A 19,343-nucleotide genomic window follows, 5' to 3' on the forward strand; every position below is an offset into this window, starting at 1 on the left:
GAGCTCATATATATGACAAATTCTGGATGGAGCTCATATATATGACAAATTCTGGATGGAGCACATGCATATGACAAATTCTGGATGGAACACATACATATCACGAATTCTGGATGCAGCACATGCATATGACAAATTCTGGATGGAACTCATACATATGACAAATTCTGGATGGAGCTCATACATATGACAAATTCTGGATGGAGCTCATAAATATGACAAATTCTGGATGGAGCTCATACATATGACAAATTCTGGACGGAGCTTATACATATGACAAATTCTGGATGGAGTTCATACATATGACAAATTCTGGATGGAGCTCATACATATGACAAATTCTGGATGGAGCACATACATATGACAAATTCTGGATGGAGCTCATACATATGACAAATTCTGGATGGAGCTCATAAATATGACAAATTCTGGATGGAGCTCATACATATGACAAATTCTGGATGGAGCTCATACATATGACAAATTCTGGATGGTGCTCATACATATGACAAATTCTGGATGGAGCTCATACATATGACAAATTCTGGATGGTGCTCCTACATATGACAAATTCTGGATGGAGCTCATACATATGACAAATTCTGGATGGTGCTCATACATATGACAAATTCTGGATGGAGTTCATACATATGACAAATTCTGGATGGAGCTCATAAATATGACAAATTCTGGATGGAGCTCATACATATGACAAATTCTGGATGGAGCTCATACATATGACAAATTCTGGATGGAGCACATATGACAAATTCTAGATGGAGCACATATGACAAATTCTGGTTGAAGGTTATACATATGACAAATTCTGGATGGAGCTCATACATATGACAAATTCTGGTTGGAGGACATGCATATGACAAAATTCTGGATGGAGCTCATACATATGACAAATTCTGGAGCTCATACATATGACAAATTCTGGATGGAGCTCATACATATGACAAATTCTGGATGGAGCTCATACATATGACAAATTCTGGACGGAGCTCATACATATGACAAATTCTGGATGTAGCTCATACATATGACAAATTTTGGATAGAGCTCATACATATGACAAATTCTGGTTGGTGGACATGCATATGACAAAATTCTGGATGGAGCTCATACATATGACAAATTCTGGAGCTCATACATATGACAAATTCTGGATGGAGCTCATACATATGACAAATTCTGGATCGAGCTCATACATATGACAAATTCTGGATGGAGCACATGCATATGACAAATTCTGAATGGAACACATACATATCATGAATTTTGGATGGAGCACATGCATATGACTAGCTACATATGACAAATTCTGGATGGAGCACATATGACAAATTCTGGTTGGAGCTCATACATATGACAAATTCTGGATGGAGCTCATACATATGACAAATTCTGGGCTCATACATATAACAAATTCTGGATGGAGCTCATATATATGACAAATTCTGGATGGAGCTCATATATATGACAAATTCTGGATGGAGCACATGCATATGACAAATTCTGGATGGAACACATACATATCACGAATTCTGGATGCAGCACATGCATATGACAAATTCTGGATGGAACTCATACATATGACAAATTCTGGATGGAGCTCATAAATATGACAAATTCTGGATGGAGCTCATACATATGACAAATTCTGGATGGAGCTCATACATATGACAAATTCTGGATGGAGCTCATACATATGACAAATTCTGGATGGAGCTCATACATATGACAAATTCTGGATGGAGCTCATACATATGACAAATTCTGGATGGAGCACATACATATGACAAATTCTGGATGGAGCTCATACATATGACAAATTCTGGATGGAGCTCCTACATATGACAAATTCTGGATGGAGCTCATACATATGACAAATTCTGGATGGAGCTCCTACATATGACAAATTCTGGATGGAGCTCCTACATATGACAAATTCTGGATGGAGCTCATACATATGACAAATTCTGGATGGAGCTCATACATATGACAAATTCTGGATGGAGCACATATGACAAATTCTAGATGGAGCACATATGACAAATTCTGGTTGAAGGTTATACATATGACAAATTCTGGATGGAGCTCATACATATGACAAATTCTGGTTGGAGGACATGCATATGACAAAATTCTGGATGGAGCTCATACATATGACAAATTCTGGAGCTCATACATATGACAAATTCTGGATGGAGCTCATACATATGACAAATTCTGGATGGAGCTCATACATATGACAAATTCTGGATGGAGCTCATACATATGACAAATTCTGGATGGAGCTCATACATATGACAAATTTTGGATAGAGCCCATACATATGACAAATTCTGGTTGGAGGACATGCATATGACAAAATTCTGGATGGAGCTCATACATATGACAAATTCTGGATGGAGCTCATACATATGACAAATTCTGGATGGAGCTCATACATATGACAAATTCTGGATGGAGCACATGCATATGACAAATTCTGAATGGAACACATACATATCATGAATTTTGGATGGAGCACATGCATATGACAAATTCTGGATGGAGCACATATGACAAATTCTGGTTGGAGCTCATACATATGACAAATTCTGGATGGAGCACATGCATATGACAAATTCTGGATGGAACACATACATATCACGAATTCTGGATGCAGCACATGCATATGACAAATTCTGGATGGAACTCATACATATGACAAATTCTGGATGGAGCGTATACATATGACAAATTCTGGATGGAGCTCATAAATATGACAAATTCTGGATGGAGCTCATAAATATGACAAATTCTGGATGGAGCTCATACATATGACAAATTCTGGATGGAGCTCATACATATGACAAATTCTGGATGGAGCTCATACATATGACAAATTCTGGATGGAGCTCATACATATGACAAATTCTGGATGGAGCTCATAAATATGACAAATTCTGGATGGAGCTCATACATATGACAAAATTCTGGATGGAGCTCATACACATATACATACAAACAAATAAACACAGAGCATCTGGCATTCAATTAGCATAATTTCTTGTAAATGACTCTTAATGGTTTCATTCCTTTTCCAAATTTTATTTTTGAAAGTACTACATTTTGCAACTTTGTAAATATATGGCATTTATCAATACTATAATTATTTTATATTTTTAGTCTGTTCCATTTTATGTATATTTTATCAAACTTTGTGACATCATGCTAAATCTTTATTTACAAGGAGAGAGTCATGAAAGTGTCTTGGCAGATGTCTTAACTGAAACCTAATCTTCATAAGTACAATTACAGTTTATGGGTAATAAAAAAAATAAAGATTATAATCATATAATCCCTGATTCAAGATCCTAACCAACAGATTTTTGCCACTGAGTTCAAAGTTTCTGCTTGTTTTCCTTATTTGCTTACAAAGCTTACCAGCAGCATCCTGTGGATCAGTGGTTCTTCCTGGGGTTTCCCAGGTTCTTCCACCACCAGCTATACTGGCTGCTATGTATAGCTTGTCATGTGCTAAAACAATGGCGTTAAACTAAAAACAACATTATGAAACAGATACTAAAATTCAATAAATTGTATCACTGTTTGTCATTTTTAAAATTTTCCACAAACTGAAAGTTGATATAGAATTAAATATTCTAGTGTTAGGTGGCAGGGTCCAGTTTTGTAAATTGGCCCCTGGCAAATTTATTAACTTAAGGCTATGGTGTGACTTTTTCAGCTATTATTATTTACTATTTAAAGATACGTGGATATATTTGTGAACTGGGTGTTTTGGGCTTGTGTTGTTCTTGAAATTGATGTCAGGCACGTACACCTTCCAGTTACTCTGCAGTATGTTGATAGTGAAATACCAATAGTCAGCTTGGAAGAACAGCTAGCCTCCCATGCAGTAAAAACATGGGTTTGAGGGAAGTAGAATATTTCAAAAATGGCTTGGATGACAACTATTTTCAGTTGCATCAGCCTGTTTAGTACACACGGTTTTGCAGAATTGTCACCTAGGAAAAGGGCTCGTGACTTCACTGTCAGCAAAAATGACCTTCGGACATGAAACCTGCAGGTATAAATCTGGGGTTGGGGTGCATAAACTTCAGCTATGAACTGCCATTGACTTCTCTGGTCAAGTGGATAATAAATCTTATTAATATTCTGATGCTTTGTTTTAATATAGGTATCCAAAATTTGGGATCTTTTTGACCTCACTTGTGTATTTGATTTTTTTATGATTTTTTTTTAATACAAGGTCTCTGATTGAGACATTAAATTAGTACATAAAAACTGGCCCCTGTCCTCTTAGATTAAATGCAATGTTCACGTTTTGCAATTGATCAGCAAATATGCAGAACAGCCTGTCAAAATTCCGACTTTTTCTACAAGTGAGCTAGTTTTAAATAGAAAGCATCTTCTAGATGTAATACCATATATACTTGCTTATAAGTCAACTAAAACTGCAAACAACAAAGATCCTGATCTTCCATGGCATAAAGCACATGCAGATCAGGATCTATGTTGTTGTTCTACTGGTTACTCCTAATAAACTGCACAGACCCAGATCTGCCAGCACATTCTGAGATGGCAAATTTGGGTCTGTACAGCTTGCAGTTGGACTCAACGTATAAGCAAGTATAGATGGTAATTTCTGAGACAACAGAAATGGATGAAGATAACAAGCACAAACTGAGAAAAACTGATAGAAACACTACACAGAGTCAGTGGTACTCTTCTCAAATACACATGAGCCAAAAAATGCACGGACTACCAGGAAAAAGAATCGATAACCATGCTTGAGTTAAGTACCTCAGAGAAGACACCTTGATATAAAACTGCTTAAAATTTTGTCATTTTCTTTGTTATAATTAATTTTTTTAAATTCTCCTTTGTAAAGAGTTAAACCAGTTACCTATTGTAAATTTGCATAGCAAACCATTATATCATTTAGTAGCCCAACAAAATCAACATATTTGGAAGCCCAGCCTCAGCATCTGGATTTCCCCATGGGCACAATATATGTCATACTGGGCAACAACAATAAGAATTGACATTTACCAAGTTCCTGTCTACTTCCACAGAATGACAGCCCAGACTGTTGTATAATTTCCTCCACCGCATCAACACAAGGTCCTTCATTCTCAGCAAATCCCAAATAGTTGTAGGAACCAAAGTTCATCACTTTCAGTCTTTTATCTGTTAGCCTAGTAAGATATTAATGAACCATTTACTAATTCATTTCAGATACAAATAAGAGTTAGTAAAGAGATAAAGAATTTCATCCTGTAAAACCTGCCTAAGCAAACACTGCCACAAAAAGGACACCTTATCATGAACATCATTAAGGGTTTCTTTACTTGTTTTTCATTATTTTAATCTCTACATAAAAAGCACCTGATCTATAAAGGACAGAATATTTTGATCCCTTGAGTGTCACATATAGACAGGTTTCACTGTACATTCCATAACTAATAGCAACTACTATAAAGCTTTGATACAGACCACTAATCAAACTGATAAAAAGTGAAGTCAATAGTTCCATCACATCAATGAGAACATTACCGTATATACTTGCTTATAAGTCAAGTCAAATTACAAAGAACAAAGATCCTAATCTGCTGTGGCACAATATGCTTGCAGATCAGAGGTAAATTGTTTGTTCTACTGATTACTCCTAACAAACTGCACAGACCCATGTCTACTGGCGCATTATGCAATGGCGGTTCTTGGGGTCTCAACAGTTTACATTTGGACTCGTCTTATATGCAAGTAGACATGGTACTTGGCAATTCATCTAATTACCTATGACCTACAGAAGGGCCACAAAGGATTACACAACACCAGATTGCTATAGGTAGGCTAAACAAGAAAAAATCTCCCACAAACTCGACTAAAACATAAAATGTATTGTATTACACGGATTCAACTTAAATTTGAAAGATAGTTTGCTTTTATTTATAGCAATAAATGATATGGGTTAGGCTAAAGGCAAAAAGTGTAAAAAAATTGGAAAGTATTTTGGGATTTCAAAGGACAACTTTGACATTTAATACATTAAAGTGAAAAATGATCAAATGAGATTGTAATTGGAGAGTGATTTCTTTTTGTGGCTGATCAATAGGAAAGGTCCAACTAGTATCAAGATTACCTGAAAATCAATTAAACTATGGAAACTGTTTCAATTATTCATGAGATGTAGATCTGTACAAGAACAGCTATAATCAATTTCTTGTACAACAGACCTTATAACTCTAAAACAACAAATTAGTATCAACCTATACACATCAATGTCATGAGCCATGAAAATATAATGCACAACGACAGTGTTAATAATACTTGATTACTATAAAACAGTGTAAAAAATACCCACTTACCATACGATTCCTCACACAAACTTTAGCAGATCATTATTTGTAAAGTATAGAAGATTCAATCAAAATTAGAGTGAAAAAAAACCCTTGCCCATGGTGGCAATGGATATACATGCAAAGAATCTGAAACTCTTTTATTTATATTCTGTGGAAGTTTGAATTATGTTCTTAAAGTAAAAAATTCCATTATAAAGGCAGCAGATTTCACCTAAGTTTATTCTGAACTTATCTGCCATCAAGTTGGTCCTAACTGGGATATGACTGGCTGGTTGGCCCTGGTAGCCAACTGATATATAACTGTGCCCACTGATTAATAGGTCAAGCTTGGATGGGTGTTGCACCACCTATTTCTTCTTCTTGCAATGTCAGCAGGATGTAGACCTAGGCTAATTTCTAATTACAACATAGGCTATATGTCCACATGCACCACAAAGAGATCTAGCCATAGGAAATATGGTTTACACAGGTTTATTGATAAGCATGCATGTGAACAACCTCCTAGCTGGGAGGACAAATATCCCAGCATCAGCAATGTTCAATGTCTTTTTGTTGGGTCTTTATTGGGGGGGTGTCTCTGTGGTGCAGTTGATAATTTTTATTGTGCATGAAAAAATCTTACTATCTTGGCTTGATTCAAAATGCTTTACATTGGCTTATGCTTGCATTACAGCATTGGAAGCCTTGCTACGATAACAATTTGGATGGTGAGACTTATTTTCTCTATGCCACATATTGTAAACTGCAAGACATACAATTATAACAATTTTTAAACTGAACTGATCATAAATAATAATATAGTAAAACCTGCCATAATAGTCATAATTATACAGCAGTGATAACTACATGAAGACAGGTCCACTAACAGAGCATGTATTTCACAGAGTCTGCCTGCTGTTTGCTAATGCAGTGAGGAAGCAGGTCTTATATGAAAGGTGGACCAATGAAGCTCTCGAGAAAAGTTAAAATGGCATCCTTTTCAGCCAGGTTAGTACCCTTGATCGAATCCACTTGGATCCAACGTCATTGGACATGTGTAATTAATAATGGACAGAAGATTGGTCTTTAGTTTGTCCGATATCCTCTCTTCCATGATGACACAGGGTACCAGTGATCATGGAAGAGTAGGTTTTAATTGTGACTGATGCTAACTGTTTCTGGTTAAAGAGAAATAGGAAGATAGCTATTGAGGTATGGATGCCTGCAGTGATACAAAGTGTTTTGTGTGCACAACAATGAAAATATATTCCACTGCCGTCGCACACCATTAAGGTGGAAGGTAATCTTGCTGGTGTGATTTCTCCACCACTGGTTTTTAAAACTGTTCCTGAGAGTGTATTTTAATAAGAATGAGAGATGCAGGTTCAAGATAACTCTGGGCTGGGATAAAACACCTGTTGTCATGGTCACTGGAACAGATGAGGAGATATCTCAATATCCCGAGATTCTGTTGCAAAAGTGATGAGGTCTTTTATCCAAGATCAGAGGTGTTGGAGGGTAAGTGTATACATTCAGCTGTTTTAATGAGCATCAACTGTCCAGGCCTTTGGATCTAAGACTAGTGAGACAAAGACTGGAAGTTTGGCATACCACCATCTCAAATAAGTCCAACACAAGCTGACAAAATTGGGCACCTACTGAGTAACAACCAAGAGATGAGGAGACCATTCTGTTGGTTGGGTCTTGCAGGACTAACACATTAAGCTGGCCAAGAAAAAGTCGAACTTGGCCATGGATTTGTCACACCACTTTAGAAATCCCACAGAAGAATACAAAGGTCTGGAGACTTGGTCCCACATTGCCATGTGAGATCAATCACCACAGTGGAGTTGATGGACAGAATGAGAACTCCATTCTCCAACAACCAATAAAAAGCTTCTGAAATGGATTTCATCTTGAGAATGGTACTACGTGAATGATGAAACTGAGGGGGCTACTCTCTGCTGGCATCCTGTAATGATAGAAGGAGGCTTCTCCCCACCCACTTCCATTTTCTGTGTTTGCATCTGTGATTGCCCTAGGTTGTACTTGGTGAGGTATCCCAGACTCGAGTCCAGTGAGGTTTTACCACCTTTGAGATGCAACCTCATATTGTACAGATTGTGAAAGTTGGTCTATCTGTGAAAGTTGGTCCAGTAGTCAAAGGTTCAGCTTCCATTTGGACAAAAGAATCACTGTAATGGGAGCCCAAGAACACAACCCTGGACAAAGACATTGAGAAAATCCAGCATGTGAAGGAATTCTCTGGTAGAGAGATTGTTCCATATACCTAAGCAAGAAAGCCACAGCTGAAATGATTCAATTCTCATTCCTAAGGGAGATGTACTATGTTCACTTATGTATTGAGTTCTAGATCTAGATGCTAAAATGTTGAAAGAAATGGTAAAAAGTCAGAGATGAGGCCAGAGATGTCCTTGAGGATTAAAAGGAGAGTAACAAGGGATATCATGTCTTGCTGCAAGATATAAATCACCTGCTGTATTGTATATTGTGGTCTTTGTAGGAGAATCACAGCTCATTTGGGGATAAGAAGTCATGTCTTTTGCAAGACCATAATAATTGTGCAGTGTTCCGAATAGATGGCATTTTGAACCTGTTGGTGCTTCCATTGTGAACCAAAGTGCATAAATTAGTTGATTGATTGTGCTTAGGTCAATGATTGAATAAAGAGTGTTGTGTCTGAAGATAAGGGAACCCTAGACAAAGGTATGTGCACTGAACGTGAGATTAAATTCCTCGGCAACCACGTCTTTGGTCCAGACATCATCGAAAATCTTCCCCATATATTAGCAAAGGACTGGATATATGATAAGGGCAGCATGAAGATGATGTCATTTGAAACTGAGAAGGTCTCATGAAGAGAAACGCTGGTGAAAATGATCACCCTCTATGTGTCCACTTTAGTTCTGGAAAACTGGTTTTCAACAGATGTAAATTCAGAGGACTACTTCCCAGTGTCCTGTGTTCTAGGCATATCCTGCAATTTTGCTGCTGCTTGCCTTGCAAATCCCTAACCTGCAGCTGTTAAGGAAAGAAAGTATCCTTGGTGGCTTGTTTGAGGATTCCATCAACCTTATCATTAAAGAGATTAGATGATTATGGTTGCAAATGTAGCTTGGCCTTATTACAGTATTTAAGAAAAGTGAGAAAGGTAGAAAGCAGTGCACTTTGTTCCACCAGTTGAAAGTTCATAGTTGCTGTTACGGTTTCACTTGAGTATGTTAGACAACTATGTTTAAGATGCTGGTCATTCAATAAATCTCACTCATGTCCAGTGAGATCTGAGATGGGTGAAGAAAAGCTGTTGAAAGATCGCCATAGATACTAGATCTAAAACTGAACCCATGGCCACATCATTACACATCAACTGCTTGGTATCTAAATGGATAACTGGTGGGTGGGGCTTGTAGAACTACTGACTACAAATTTAAGGGAAGGCATCTGCAAGAAAATGCACTGTTAGATTCTTGGGACTTGTAATTGATGACATAAGCAGCCCAAAATGTCATTAATATGGCCAGACTGATGCTGGAACTGTAGACCAGGCTGGTGTTGTAGAACAATGAGGTGGACAGAATTCTGATGGCAAGTCAGCAAAAAACTCCTCCAGTCCTAGCCTGTAAGGCTAGGTCTTCACAAATTATATGAAGATATAATAATAATGCGGGAACTTAAGAGGAAGTTAATGAATTTTTAGATAATGTTAGGGAAGCCAACATCTCTTGTGCTACATGTGAAGTTGATGGCGAATAATGTCAAGAGTAATCGCTTGCAGCACCTTCAGGACTCTCATTACTTCCAAGCTGTCATAGCAAAGGCTTGAGGAAAACTGAAGCAACATGTCTTGGATACTGATGCATCAAGCTGGTCATCATACACAGGAAGTGCCTATTGTGACACTATACAGGTAAGACTGATCCACAAGTGCCTGTAAAAACTGGAAATCATGCACAGGAAGTGCCTAAGTAGCACTATATGGGTTAGACTGATCCATGAGTAAAAACTGAATGTCATCAGCAAGAAGTATTATGATCTGGTAACATATCTGAAGAAGAATCCAAAACAAGACCATTTCATCTTTTTTCTAATTATCAAAAACATCTCTGATATTCCTTTGAAAATCCACCATAACCAAATCTGGTAACACTTTTTCGTATATTTTAGAGTTAACATGTTCACAAGATACCTCTAAAAGCAGAACAAAATTCTTTGTCATGCCTTTCATCTTGATCCTACACTCATTCCACGTGTCTCATATAATGTCAATATATGTCCATTTAGTTACCTGTATAATTTATTTATATTGTTAAAAAACATTAAACTAGCATTAATGAAGGTATTCTTCAGAGATATCCACAAAATGGATTTAATGCACACATCCATTCATATTTGAGTTATGCTCACAAGCCAGTACAGCTAAAATCCAATGTTAAGATCTCTGACCTTAAAATCAATACTTGTGTGTTGACCATTAATTTGTTCATTGGAATGCAACTAAATACAATATCTGGACAAAATCTAATTGCACATGCACTGGTATTTTCATAATCTCAGTGAACAACACAAATGGAAGAAATGCCATCTGACTTGGTCAATCAAATATAGTTTCAATACCTCCTTCACAAACATGCCAGTTTGCCAGTGGTCACATATGCACCATTTTCATTCCGAGCTAACCAAATATCACAAGAGGTGATTTCATGAAAACCCCATTTGTGCAACTGGAATGCTGATATGACATTCAAGATGGCCTCTATGGTGTGAAGTTAAAGGTCATAATGAACACCATCATGATGAACACAATTTTCATTCTAAACCAATTACATACTGCTATAATTGATTTTAGTGAAAACCATTAAGACCATTCATTCAAGAGAAACAGACATATAAATATTTCCAGGATGACCATCATGGCAATCATTTATTGGTTAGATCAACATTATTTTAATACAGGAACAGCCATATATTATGAGAAAAGTTTTATTTTTTTATTAATATGTTGAGATGGCCATCAGTTAAGGAGAAGTAGCTCTTACAAAATGTGTCTATTTTTGGTAAAACTATCAGCAATAATAGTATATTAGTCTGACATCATTTATTACATTGCATACGTTAATACATCATTTTAGCAATGCAATTAAAGGTCAGGATCAAAGCATATCCATTTTTCCAAGATTGATTTCTCCAAATTTGTTTCTTGGAATGCATCTAACTACAAACCTTGTCAAAATTAATTTGTATATATTCAAGTCACTGCATTCGTAACTCAACGAAATAACAACAACTGCAAGCAATGACCACATAGTCATGTGGGTCTGATTTTGAAACTTATCCTCAAAAGGATGGACACGATATGGTTAGCTTTGAACCAATTTCATTCAAATTCAATAACATATTGCAATAAGTGTATCAGAACCAAAAAAAAGTCTTAAGAAGATTGATGTCATGATTTCTGTGATGTGATGTGATGTGATTTTGATTTTAACGTAGCTTTAACAATTTTTCAGTCATATCGCTACGATGTCTGCAATGTGGCAGTTTATAACTTTATAGTGATGTCTAGCACTGGGGCATCATGCAGCAGACATGTAGCATGATGTCCCACCCAGTCACAGTATCCTGACACCAGGCCGACCAGTCCTAACACTAACCTCTTAATGCTGAACGCCAAGCGAGGCAGCTGTTAGTACCATTTTTTAAGTCTCTGGTATGACTCGGCCGGGGATCGAACCCACGACCTCCCGCATCCGAGGCGGACGCTCTAACCACTAGGCCACCGGAGCGGTCCATGATTTCTGTGATAACCCACTATGTTTGCCATGCTAAAGGTCAGATCAGTCTTGAGTCAAAATGATGATTTCAGCCATATTAGTTTTCAATATTACCACCCATTCAGAAGGATAACAACATTTTCACATGGTCATTGTAGCAACCATACTGGATATAAGATTGGCACCAATTTCAGCTGGTTATCATGACAAATGTTTGGAGAAAACCTGTTGTCAATATGATCATCCATTCTGGAGTAGCATTAACATCATTTTCAAGATGACCACCATGGTAGCCATACTGAATGTCAGATCTGTATCCTTTACACTTGACACTAACTAGACATCATAAAAAACATTCTGGTACAAAGCCCTTGACAATATTACCCTTAATCCTGGAAGAGCAGCATTATCGAACATTTAAAAATGACTTCTAGGGTGGTCATACTGGATGGCACCATTTTCATTTAGGATGAACTTGAGATATTACGCATTTTAGTATAAAAAAAAACATACCAATGTGCCCATCTGTTCTGGAGAAGCAATGAAAAGATTTTCAAGATAACTGCCATATTGGATGTCTGAGTGGCCAACCAGACTTTGGGACAAATGTATTTGTAATATTTCATGACAATCCTCCAAGCAGAGGAGTGACAATCTGCTTGTGCAAACAGATGGGAAATGGGGTATCTCTACAAGTTCTTCTGCTCAGTGCATAGCTGAGCTAATAAAATTAACAAGTACATAAATGTGTTGAAAACATACAGATCTGGGATGAAAATGTTTGTAGCTAATGTTGGCTCTCATAGGTAGCAATAATAAATTTGTGGGGAAAATATGCTACAATTTACTTTCAAAACTTTTACATACTCAAAGTTCCAGCCATAATCATTGGTCTTTCTCTCCAGGACCTCCGTCTCCGCTCCAACTACACTGCATATAGGCCGATTCCAGCAGTCTCGGACTCGTCTATATAGATTTCTGGTGTAAAAGCTTTCCCAGCTCTGGTACAGGGGAACAAAACCCTGCAGAGGCAAATAATTAACAATTGAAATTTTAAATAAAATTGAAAATGTTAAATGAGCTTAAAGTAGTGAGATTTTATTTTTTTTAAAAAGATTAAAAAAATAATGATTGCAAAGTTTGTGATCACTATTTGTAAATCATTTTAGAAACATATCAAAGAGTCATGGATTGCAACATAAATATAACTATAAATAATTTAGAAAACTGAAACAAATCTGTATTCTTAAGCACAATAGGCCATGATTAACAAAAAAATGTTAATTTCCCCACCTAAAAAGACTTCCTTGCATGTATGTATATTTGCGATACAGTCCTGATTTTCCCACCTAAAAAGACTTCCTTGCATGTATGTATATTTGTGATACAGTCCAAACACCAACACAATGAAATCATTAACTGACATATATTGTATATACTCTACTTGCTTAAAAGCCACAACCAACTGCGAGCTGCAAAGATTCAGATTTGTCATCACTTAATGTACTGGTAGATCTGGGTCACTACAGTTTGCTAAGAGTAACCAGTAGAATAAACAAAACAAACCCTGATCTGCTGGCACAATATGCAACAGCAGATCAGAATCGGTGTTGTTCACAGTTGGACTCAACTTACAAGTAGGTATATATGGTCCATGAAAATCTAATACATGTTTCTTTTCCAGCAAACATGCCATTTAATAGTAATGCATCATTAAATTGTAGAAAGGAAAAATTATGGTACTGGATATATCTGATTATCTATGTAAGCTAAAAAAAACCTCATGATGACTGAAATACAACCCATACAACCATTGCAAAGACAATAAAACTTTACACAAAGAAAGGGATTTTATAACCCATGCGAAGATGACTTTCAAGCACTATTATTGCTTTGTTGTGTTTATTTTTGCAGTCTTCTGAATGTAACATAAGAAAATCATGGAATACAAGTATAGCTCTCACACATTAACATGACTTCAAATAAAACATGGTACTGTGTAGGGACCAAAACAGGGACAGGTCCCTCTGAAGAGAATCTGAGGACCTGTGCATCAACCAGTTGTCAAAATATTGGAGAATGGGGAGCTCATAGGACTTTAAGTGTGCTTCTACTGTCCCTATTACCCTGGTAAAAGCTCAATGGGCAGAGAGAAAGCCAAATGGAAGAACTCAAAATTCAAATACCTCTTAGTCCTATCAAGACAAAACCGAGAAGTTTGTGTGGTAGAAATATGGGGATGTGAAGGTATGCATCCTGAGAGCGATAGAGACCACCCAGTTTAATGGCCTTGTGATATTCTTGACTCAGATGGAAGTCTCAACTTGAAGTGTTTTTTATGATGAAATCTGTTTAAGGCAGAAAAGTCAATTATGAGCCAAAACTTTCCTGCATTTTAATGACACCAGAATGATTTGTGAGTAGAAACCCTGAGTTTGGTCATTTTCCATCCTCTTGACTGTGCCCTTCCTTGGAAGGGTGTGTACCTCTTCCCTTACTTGAGCCAGTTTTGATAACTGTGACCTACTTTTGTTAATCTAGGTATAACAGTATATAGAGGGTGCAAAATGTCCAGCTGGTCATGAACTAAACAAAAACTTTAAAAAGGCAAAATGTAGATGAGTGACCTTCATTTGTGGTAAGGATGTACTAAGATACATACAGTTTGAAGACTCTATCATGACCAGTACTTGGGGAAGAAACTTAAACCACAAAAAAATGAAATATAGGTCACAATGACACACAGTTGTGATGATACTATTGTATTAATCAAGATGTATCCTCTCAAAAAAATTTATGAATCCAGGTACAACAGTATTTATACAGTGTACCAAAACAAACCTGAATTAAACACAAAAACTTAGCCAAGAATATACAACTGTAGTACATGTACAAATGTAGTGCCCCCAGCCCATCCCATACAGGTAGATGTCATGAAACCCACTCCAAACTGTTGCCTGAGACTTTTATCTATGTGCATGATAATGCTGGGGCTAGTACACTGGCTAAAAAAAATATAAAGTACAAAAGTTAAAATTAAATTAAAGGTGTATAAAATAGAATACAAAGGTAACACATAAAATCCTTAAAACACAGTCACATTATCCACTCTACCTTAAGACACACATAAACAAACTTTCAAGATTTTACACACCCATCAAGAAAACATCAAATTCCCTCTCCACACTTTTAAATTGAGGTGAGTCATACCACTGAGCACAGAGCTATGATGATGGTTAGCTATCAGCTTTCCCATCCAAACACAGTGACTTAACATGGAGGAGAGTAACTGTACTACATGTATTGCAATATGTGAAGAAACAGCAACAACAAAAAAACAAAATAATGATATATTAAAAAGAAAATGAAGATAAGACCAAACTGTACCCTTTTTTCAACCTTTATTGTTTTACACTGGCATGATTTTATTAATAGGGTCTATAATAGTACCACATTATATATAGAATCACACTTTAATAAGGTGCATTATAATGAGAATAGTTTTACGACTCCTAACTATAACGCTGTTCAAATGAGCCATAAAAATTGTACAGTGCCACAAGAAAAGTTGTTTTTGTGGGTTTTAATATATTGTTGGTTATATCACATCAATGAAACAGGAGCTAAGTGGCTTTCCCAAGGAAACAACGAAGCCATTAACTCAGACTGGCTTGGCAGGTATGAATTGGATTATGTGTCTGATATTCTACTAAGTGAGCTACCGCAGTTCACCAAACAGAAAAGGTAGCCTTACACGGGGGGTACATTGTATGATCATGGACAAATTGAATTACAAAAGCATAGGCCCATAACCAAATCTAGCTTTTATCAGGGTCTGTCTTTTTTACTGAGTTGCTTCATTTTGAGGAACCACTGTAATTATTTCTAATAATTTACTTTAAGTTCTCTTTATCAAAATAAAAAACTATAAATTCCAAAGCTCTCTGTAGACCCTTGAAACTGGATGCCCTGGACCCTTAGTCTTCAGGAATTCGGGGATCCCTCAGGGGCTAGATGAGAAGAGAATGGGCATAAAATTGTTGTGCCATATGCAAACTGATAAAAATTTACCATAATAAACTGTACTGGCTTTTATTATTGCTACTATCTAGTTCCATTTAATATTTTTTGATCTTCTTCACTTTTGTGAATATGAGAAATTGTTCATTTTATTGCTGTTCATTCAATTTATTTTCTTACTCAGGCTTTCTTCCAAGTAACCTGTTCTGGAAAAGGTACATGTTCCGGAAAAGGTACATGTAGTACATCACCTTCATTCCAAGTCACTGAAAAACAAGTGTCTAGAACTAATTACAGCAGGTCCACAGAATGTAGTCTTAAAATATTTGGGGTTGAAGACTAACATCAGTAGGTCCATGATATGCTGGAGAAACCTATAGAGAGCTCTAAAGATCAAATCCATTTATTTACTTACTGGCAACTTGGGCTCTGTACATGATTTAATTTTTTCTATCCCAATGTCTCTGAGAAAATCCCTGATATGACCAAACACCACCAGCAATCCATAGCTCAAGTAAGTCCATATGGCTATGTGCAATGGTGTCTCTTCAAACGACTCAAAGTAGGCCCCACTCCCATCCTCGGTCTGAGAAAGAGAGAGAAAAAGAATTTTTTAACTATACTGAGGCTGTAACTTTAAAATTTATTAAAGATATGCATAATTTATACTAAAGAAGTAAAACAATACACTTATTTCTAATGTGTATACTTGCTCATAGTGTCCAACTACAAACTACACAGACCTAGATCTGCTGTCACAAAATGTGCTGGCAGATCTGGGTCTGTGCAGTTTGTAAGGAGTAATCAGTAGAACAAACATATACCCTGACCTGCAGGTGCATTATACTATGGTTGATCAAGATCTTTGTTGTTTGCAGTTTGACTAGACTTCAAAGTGAGTATACATGGTACAAAAAAATATTATGTACATGTACTATATTCCTGTCTGACCTTAAATGTCGGCTAATACAACAGATCTATCCATACAATATCAGCAGCCAGATGTTCCTGAACAACTGAAATATACAAGGCTAATATTAATATCAAAGGTCATCATATATAATTGTCTTTCTGCATCAAGTGCAATTTTGAAATTTGAGATAAAATAAACAGGGAAGAAAGTGTTTTGGAAATATAAAAAGAGTTCTTCCAATTCTACTGGACTCAATTCCATAAAAAAAATAATCAAAAGAAATGAACACCTTTCTCAAATTATGTGTAATTAATGAAATGTGTACAATATCCAAGTAACTATTTATCATTGCTATCAGTGGCATATTTCCTGGGAAAATTCCCAATTTTGTATATCATTGCTATCAGTGGTGTATTTCCTGGGAAAATTCTCAATTTTGTATATCATTGCTATCAGTGGTGTATTTCCTGGGAAAATTCTCAATTTTGTATATCATTGCTATCAGTGGTATACTTCCTGGGAAAATTCTCAATTTTATTCACCAGCGTCCTGATATAAATGTGAAATCAAAATGGCTGCCACTATATAACAGGATATACCCATTTAATGTTCTTATAATCAGATTTTGATTTAGTGAAGCTGCAGCACAATCACATCCTGTGTTAAGTTATTATCTGAGGATGAATAGTGATTTCTTAAACTGAAAATGTATCAGTGCTGGTCTTAATTTCATTTCCATACATATGATTAATTGTCTTTACCAAACTTTTCTTTTCTGTTTTCATCTTGTTAGGGCCAATGTACATCCTCTGAACAAATTGACGATGGTCTAGGACTACAGGGCTAGTAGCATATTTCTTTCAAACTTTTCAAGGTTTAAAATTATGTTTTTCAAAGTCCATCATTACATTAATTTCAAAGGATACATAAATTAAAATGTATGTAAACAGAAGTTAATACTTCCTATTACTCCATACAAGGAACATTTCTTGCAAACTTTAAAAAAACAAAACAAAAATAAAACATGAAGTCAATAGTATGATCATTAATATCTTTCCCATTTATATTAAACATTCTACATCTGGGCTTTAGAATAATGTAGTCACTGAACAAAGTTCATTTTACTCTGTCTACACTACACTATTTACAAAGTCCAAAATATCTTAAAGTGAATTTTTCAGTTCTTGTAGCTTGTCATCAAGCTGTTCTTCAAGAGCTCTAAGTTTAACGATTTTGTCCTTTTCACTTTTCCTCAAATTATTTTGATGTTGTGATAAAGGAAATTTTCCTATAGATCTTTGCTTTCAATGCAAAGTCATCATCAGCAGCTGTCAGTGTCTCAATGTCTTTTTCAGTACCTTCCTTTCTTCTTCACTCATCCCCATAAACAAAATTATAAAAATATGTTTTTTATATGATCACTTATTTAAAAACAGCATATGAATATTTTAAACTATTTCATATTAATATTTCTCTCAGTTAAGCTGTATTCTATATTTTTAGATTTATCGTGTTCACTGCGTTAATTGTCTGTCCTATTTCCACTCAATCAAAAATTAAGACAATACACAGTTTCTATTTTTAAACTTGAATCTGTGTTCACAGATACACCCCTTTCATCAAAAATGATTTCATGCTGAAGGCTTCTTGTTTTGCTTGTATTAAGCGCCATTACAAGAGATTGTTTTTTCCCCAGCTACATGTGACTGAGAAGAACTCTCTCCCATTCTGGCATAATTTGCATTAAAGCTCCCTGAGAAAAATCTCATATTCCAAACTTTATATTTTTCTTCATCTAGCCACCAAATTTGGAATCTGCAGCCAGCCATGTCAAAGCAAATAATTCAAATTTAAACTACTGCTACATACAGGATTCGTACAATCGGAAGTTCAAAATGTACAACTGCACAGTGGCCAGTTGTGGAAAAATTTTCATTCTGGCACAAACTTAGTCTGAGATTGTTGTTGTTGGGTTTTTTTCTCCCCCTTTTCTTTTTATTTAATTCTGAAAAGCAAAAACTATTTATTAATTCCTTTTGGTTTCATGAAAATCGAGGCTTTTCAAGGTACCCAGGCAATATTTTGAATTTTCAAGGCTTTTCAAGGTACCCTATGGACTAAGTGCTAAGGGTCCAGGGCTAATTATTAATGGTTCAGTATCCTGGGATATATTAGTTTGTTGTACAACAAGATGGTTCTAGGACTTATACTGACCAACAAATACCTGTGTTACTAACAATATCAAAACTATCTGAAAAGCAC

At 36.1% G+C, this 19,343-nt stretch overlaps 1 protein-coding gene across 1 annotated transcript in view; it reads right to left on the bottom strand.

The window, feature by feature from the left end:
• LOC149805152 (serine palmitoyltransferase 2-like) overlaps positions 1-19,343 on the bottom strand; it is an 87,659-nt gene that overhangs the window by 56,444 nt on the left and 11,872 nt on the right. Inside the window, exons 2-4 of the mRNA XM_089947891.1 lie at positions 16,584-16,754; positions 13,016-13,170; positions 5,068-5,213 (exon numbers count right to left, since the gene is read on the bottom strand). Coding sequence (XP_089804017.1) covers positions 5,068-5,213; positions 13,016-13,170; positions 16,584-16,754 — 472 coding nt within the window. The remainder of the gene's footprint in view (positions 1-5,067; positions 5,214-13,015; positions 13,171-16,583; positions 16,755-19,343) is intronic.

This window comes from Sinohyriopsis cumingii, chromosome 2 (assembly GCF_028554795.1).
Source record: "Sinohyriopsis cumingii isolate HCF-2022 chromosome 2, ASM2855479v2, whole genome shotgun sequence".
NCBI classification, from domain to species: Eukaryota; Metazoa; Mollusca; class Bivalvia; order Unionida; family Unionidae; genus Sinohyriopsis; species Sinohyriopsis cumingii.